The 6,647-nt window shown below is 35.2% G+C and overlaps 1 protein-coding gene across 1 annotated transcript; it reads right to left on the bottom strand.

Moving 5' to 3' along the window:
* Window positions 1-1,332: 1,332 nt before the first annotated feature.
* Window positions 1,333-5,706, bottom strand: LOC113508913. The gene is made up of 2 exons (XM_026892091.1): window positions 5,286-5,706; window positions 1,333-2,221 (listed from the first exon to the last, which is right to left on the bottom strand). Exons 1-2 carry the CDS (start codon window positions 5,329-5,331, stop codon window positions 1,359-1,361), a joined length of 909 nt encoding a protein of 302 aa, XP_026747892.1. The 5' UTR covers window positions 5,332-5,706; the 3' UTR covers window positions 1,333-1,358.
* Window positions 5,707-6,647: the final 941 nt, after the last annotated feature.

Here is a 6,647-nt window from a genome sequence, read left to right as displayed (position 1 = left end):
GTGATTGTTACTAAGATAGACGTCAATTTTATCTGACACTTTAATTACTCACCTATATTTTTTATTGACTATAAATTGATTACTATACTTTTATTGATTGATTTTGCCTTTGTAATAAATTAGAAAGACAAATTCTTCTCTCAAGGATTTCACAAACATACAATGTTATGTATACCTTAACATGTTTTTAACAATAGTGCACCACCTACCTCTGTACATACTGATATTTTTCCTGTCCATCCAAAGGTTGTCTGGAAGATATCGCTTTTAGCGATAAGACCGCCATTGTACCCTAACATTGTATGTATTAAGAATCACTGCTGTAATTCCATGGTGTACAATAGAATATTCTAATCTAATCTAAAATCTCGTGTGACGTCACTTACCAGTACGCTGTTTACTAGCAAGTGATGTCACTAGCCCCCACTACTATACATCCTAATTGCTTTTAATCTTTGTTACTTTTTATTGTAGTTTTTAGTGATCGTTACTAAGATTGTACTTTCTTACTAGCGAAAAATTGAAGATGTTGACGTTAAATATTTTTAATCTGACACTTTACTAACACTGTTATTGATTATAGATTTTGCTTTTCTACTATAGTAGGGATGATGACTGGGTATAAAAAGAAAAAATCTCATTAGTCCCTCAGTTAGATAATTGAAAAGTATGAGATGCATATTTTTTACTTTTTCAGAAAAACTAGAATTGACAAAGATTAACTGCTTTAAAGTTTAGGAGAGGGGGCTTGTGACGTAACGATAGGGTAAAATTTATACTCAATCGTGACGTCACGCGTAAGTTTCATTCACTGTAATTTGGTCAATTTATGTTTGCGGGACAAATAAAAAAATACGTATCCATTATTATACAAAAAACTACAAGACGGATACTGCAAAAAAAATTGTCATCATTGTCATTCATCTGGGGAGTTCGTTGTGCCGTTTTTCTTCCCACAGCAAAAGCGGTGAAGGATCTGAATACCGTTCATATTATTATGATAAGTCAATACTAATGAACGGAGTTTGTCGAAGTGATTCAAAAATGTGTAATCCAGCCCAGTAGGTACAACCGAAAAAAAACCGTTCTGACATCTGTTCATTCTGCTGGGGAGTTTGTTGCGCAGTTTCTTCTCTCACAGCAAAAGCACTTAGGAAGCGGTGAAGGGTGACCGAAACTGGGTGCTGTCCAATGTAAATGGTGCTGACCTTCAAAAAGTGCTACATAGTAGCCTGATTTGAATAAATGACTTTTGATTATTGATTTTGATTCTTAATAGTATTGGATTCCTAATTTTGATCACCTAATGCACCAAAAAAAAAAACACGAAAATGTATCTTAATCGTTTATTACCCTAATTAATATTTCGGTAAATACTTTTTAAGCGACTCAATAAGACTGGTCGCGACTGCATTAGTAGCTTTAATTCTATCAAACAAGTCCAAGACTTTCTCGTCATCCCAATAATGATGGTGTAACCTCATATCACTCCTCATCTTCTTCAAATTGACCTCCAAAGTGTCTAGAGTAGCTATAATATACCCTATCCTATAATGATCGTCATTGGATAGAGCAATCTTTATATTTGTCAACGGTCTAATCTTCCTCTCAACGTCATTAAAAATGTCTTCTAAATAGGAGAGTAATTTGTCTTTTACTCTAGACGTTCTTCTTTCAGGCATCATTCTTCTGCCACTTATATCTTCAGTTTCATTATTAACCCTCAAAACTTCTAGTTTCTCTTCAGGTTTCTCCGTAACCGTCTCTTCAGTTACAACGTCGATTTTAACTGTAGTCGTTTCGGCGGTTCTTAGTAATGTTGAATTTTCAGTGCCAGTTGTATTTGCAGTGGTTTCATCTGCTAGGTCTCTCCTGTATCTCCTTTCGTTTTTAATGATTGGAACTTCAACGGTAAGGATACCGTCGCTGTTGAATCTAAGTAGATCAGTTTTTATTTTGTCTAAAGCATTGGTTACTTCGCCTAAAACTTCATCTACTTTCTCTTTATTCGATTCCTTGTTAGCTCGTACGAATTCAAAGTTATTTTCTTGGTTTGTACCTATATTGTCAACGAAGTTGTTTGTCTTTTCCTCGAATAGGTCGTGGAGGTTTGACAGCATTTGGTCGTATCTGTGTTTATTTGGTCGCTCGTATTGATTAGACTCCGGTTCGTCATTTTCTTCGTAGTCTAAAGCGCTTTGCGTTGTGTGTAGCAGGATACCTGGAAAATTTTTAATGTTTAGAAAGATACCCTGACATTTTTTGGGGAATATCTACATTGCAGGGACCACAGAGAGAGCAGTAGGATAGAGCGAAGTGGAAAAGAGTAGGAGTAGTCTAATCATCATCCTAGCTTAACTTCCCAACTATGTTGAGGTCGGCTTCCAGTCTAACCGGTTTCAGCTAAGTACCAGTGTTTTACAAGGAGCGACTGCCTATCTGACCTCCTCAACCCAGTTACCTGGGCAACACGATACCTCTTAGTCAGACTGACACACTTTCTAGCTTCTGACTACCCGTAACCCGCAAAAGATTTTTAAACCCCATTGCTTTATTTTCCCTACTCCTCCTATTTAATACTTCTGATTAATTTTGATGCAGGTTCAAAAACAGACAATCATTTCTGGACACACCGAGCTTAAGTGTTTTGGTGGTTTTCATTGGTTATCATTGTTGATCCTGGTTTACAGATGTGGAGTAATGATGAGAATGGAGGGCTTGTCCAATTATGACAGCCCGCCATTTTGAAAACATTAATTGACATACAGTACCGCCGATGTAACTTGGCACTTCGGATATGAGATAAAAGTTTGTAAGACAGATCAAAGTATACAAGCTAACTATCTGAAACAGAGACAGCTATATTTTGTAGCTTTTTCCCTACATGCCAAATTAATCAGCCACGATGTACTTATATTGAAGGGTATAAGGTTTTGAAGAATAAATATTGTCCTATTCTCAGACCTACCCAATATGCTCTCAAAATTGCATAGGAATCGATCAAGCCGTTTCGGAGGATGTCAATTTGGTACACCGTGACACGGAAATTTTATATGTTCTTTAACTTTTAATTCTTTATAACCTCACGTGGCTATTAACGTGATAAGATTTCGCATTAGCAATTTGCAAGAGTTAGTCATATAATCAGTAGGTATACATTTACTACATAACTACTTCTGATGACGTTATCTAACCTAAGCACGGCTAATCTTTTATGATAGCTGATATCGCTAGTTCTGGGCCCCAATTCTGCTATTTACAATGGCCGATGAATGAATGAAAATTGGCTTAAAATTAAATTTTTTGTATTTTTTTCTACAAAATAATTGTAAATTCAGTGGACGGCACACTCAAGGCCAATGCAATCAATTTCCAATTATTGTATTGACAAAATGCTTAAGGAAATCGGAATAATTTCAAATTTAATCCAACTGCCATTCATTCATCGGCTGTTTAAATAGAATCGGGTACCTGCTCTCTCTTTATTAATCGTAGCGTGATTATACTAGCTGTTGCTAGCAGCTCTGCCCGCTACAAATTGTAAATGATCCCACGGGAGAATAAAACTCGATGTTTGTTCCACTTTCACACAAAAACCACTGAACGGTTTTAGACGAAACTTGGTACACAGATAGTTTATAACCAGGATTAAAACATAGGATAGTTTTATCCCGATGTTCCCGTGGGCTCATATTCGATTAGAAGTGGGCGGGCAAGCGGGTAACAGCTAGACCCTAATATAAGAAGCCTATTTTTAAGCTTTTAGTTATAAAGAGACTATCTATCACAATAATAAGTCTTCAGATCGCATTTCCAAAAAGAATGGTTTCGAGTCCGTCCTTAAAAAAGAGACTTGCCTGGTGGGTGATTCTCCAGAAAAAAATAACACAAATTAACGTCGTCATTATCCTCACCAACTGGTCTAAGTAACTGTAGTACTAAATTTTTAAGTCATCTATTAATAGCCTGAGTACTTTACGAACTTGGATGAAAATAATATAGAATACATCAATCTGCAGTATCAAAAGTGTGGTGTGGATAATGACGTTTTTAACTTGTTTAACTTTTTTCCGGAGAATCACCCAGGTTCCAGTTTAGGTTGCGAGACAAGAAACTCAAAAAGCGACTGTGAAGCGAGCTCAATAATAATGCAGAAATATGTGAGTGTGTTTGAATATTAAAAACCGTTAATTTTATACACAAGTAAGAAAGCAATCTTCTCACTTAGATATGCAATATAAAAACACAGGGATTAATAACCATTTATGTTAATCCATTGCGTCAGCTTTATCCTAACCTAATTCTATCAAAATCAGTCCAGGAGTTAACGAGTGATAGGTTAACAAACATGTATGATTAATCTAACTATTATAAATATTTCATCAGCTATGTTTGATACAAAACGTTAAATCCGTTTCTTTACATGAACACTAACTAGTTCCAAAAAACATTATGAAATGGTACAAAATTAAAGATTGGGTTAAAGAGTGATCCTAATCCCTACTAATATTGTAAATGCGAAAGTAACTCTGTCTGTCTGTCTGTTACGCTTTCACGTCTAAACCACTGAACTGATTTTAATGAAATTTTTTACAGAGATAGAGTTTGCCTTGAGAAAGAACATAGGATAGTTTTTATCCCGGACTTTTGAAGAGTTCTCTTGGAAACGCGATATAACCGACCTCGACGCGGGCGAAGCCGCGGGCGAAAAGCTAGTTCTTTATAATTTAAATAGACAAAAGCATTCTAAAGAACAGGCGCACGTTTTTAAAAATAAAAATATTTTTTATGAGGTATTTAGTCCAATGAAAGTGTTCAAAATAGAAACAAATCTTTAAAAAAAGGATGGAAATGCAATACACAATCTAAAGAATAATACAAAAATCCGTTATTTTATAGCGGCGAGGCAAGCTTCTATGGAAATCTTTCAGCGTCAGATACTAAGAGCATGGATTCCATCACAATGTTGCATTATCACACAGTATACAAATAGTAAATAATTAATTGGTAATCCCTCTCACAAGAGTTTAAAAAGGCTTTTAAGCTGGTTTTTTAAATCAAAGTACCCTAAAAGAAGATTAAATGAGCCCAAACACAATGCAAAAATACTTAACTCGTAGCTTAACACATCAACTCCTTGTAATAATACTTAATATTGCATTATTCCACAATATACAAATACATACCTACAAAATCTCAAATCAATCGTAAACCACAGAGAAGATTTAACTACAGACAAAGTGACAGATGAAATTAAATAAATCCGTAAAAAAAACGCAACTTACAAAATAATATAAAAAACTCCACCATCTTAAATATACACAGACTCATATCTGCGTAACGATTTTCGTTTAACTATTCAGTACGCAAGGCGTACATAAGGTGACATGTCTCAATTTGTTTTCAGTACAATCGGAATCTTAACTTGCAATACTTGCTTATAATACATGTTAAAACATATGTATTTCATAATTTTGCCGCGTTTTTTACTAGTTTTGTTAATTAAACGTCATGTGACTGTATTAACAAAATGGCCGCCTTGTTTTTTTTTCTTTATAAGCACAGGTTTCGTTTTCTGATAACGGTTATTAAATTAATGTCGTTTGATATTTTCTTTTAAAGTTTTGCAATATTTAATGTTATTATTCAAATAAGGACTTTTTATTTCCCTTTTACTAATTTGCAGTCATCCTTATATCCACCTATTTATCCACATTAACTGACCGTTATTTTATTATTGACTTCTTCCTTTTTCAAAATGTATTTCCTTTTAATTCATTTCCATCGCTTAGTAAATTATATGGATTTCTTAAAATAAGTCAAAAAGTTAAAAAAAATCAATCAGCAATGGTACCTATCTTCAAATATTTCTAGAATCATAAACGCATGAGTCGCACTAGACAACAGATAAATCTATACTAATATATAAAGCTGAAGAGTTTGTTTGTTTGTTTGTTTGTTTGAACGCGCTAATCTCAGGAACTACTGGTCCAAATTGAAAAATTATTTTTGTGTTGAATAGACCATTAATCGAGAAAGGCTTTAGGCCATAAACCATCACGCTGCGACTAATAGAAGCGAAGATACAATGGAAAATGTGAATAAAACAGGGCAGGTTTAAATCATAACTTATATCTTCTACCCACGGGGATGAAGTCGCGGGCAACAGCTAGTCATCACACAAACACTAGTCCTTTGTGGGAATCGAACGCAAGACCTCCGGTATAGCCGTCAGGATCACTGACCATAAGAACAACAGGCCAGTCCATATAGCAAGGCGTATGCCGGGCCGGATTAACCATCTTGTGGCCTCTAGGCACAGTTCGTTTCGGGCCCCCCTTTTTCATACCACAGAAATTTTTGCAATTTTTACAACCCCTAATTTTTTTTTCATTTTTTATTCGTGAGTGCTGGGCCCCTGCCCATAGAGGCCCCTAGGCCTAAAGTGCCTTATGGATTTAATAATACGGCACTGGGCGTATGGAACTACTGGAGAGAGATGCCGATCCTCGCTACGGCTGTGGACAATACTCAATATAATCTTTATTGACTTCCAAAATGTATATTTGTAAGTTAATATAAGCTAGTAAGTTGTAATGTAGACACAATTTTGGACTCTGTCGGGCACAACATGAATATGTCAGAAA

This window comes from Trichoplusia ni, chromosome 3, assembly GCF_003590095.1.
Source record: "Trichoplusia ni isolate ovarian cell line Hi5 chromosome 3, tn1, whole genome shotgun sequence".
Lineage (NCBI taxonomy): Eukaryota > Metazoa > Arthropoda > Insecta > Lepidoptera > Noctuidae > Trichoplusia > Trichoplusia ni.
This window is presented reverse-complemented; position numbering and strand designations above follow the sequence as displayed.

Excerpts from the sequence above, each read along its gene's own strand:
- LOC113508913 (XM_026892091.1), bottom strand. The coding sequence starts at position 5,331 with ATGAGTCTGTGTATATTTAAGATGGTGGAGTTTTTTATATTATTTT. Across the intron at positions 2,222-5,285 it reads GGAGTTTTTTATATTATTTT|GTATCCTGCTACACACAACG; the intron begins GTAAGTTGCGTT and ends AAAATTTTCCAG.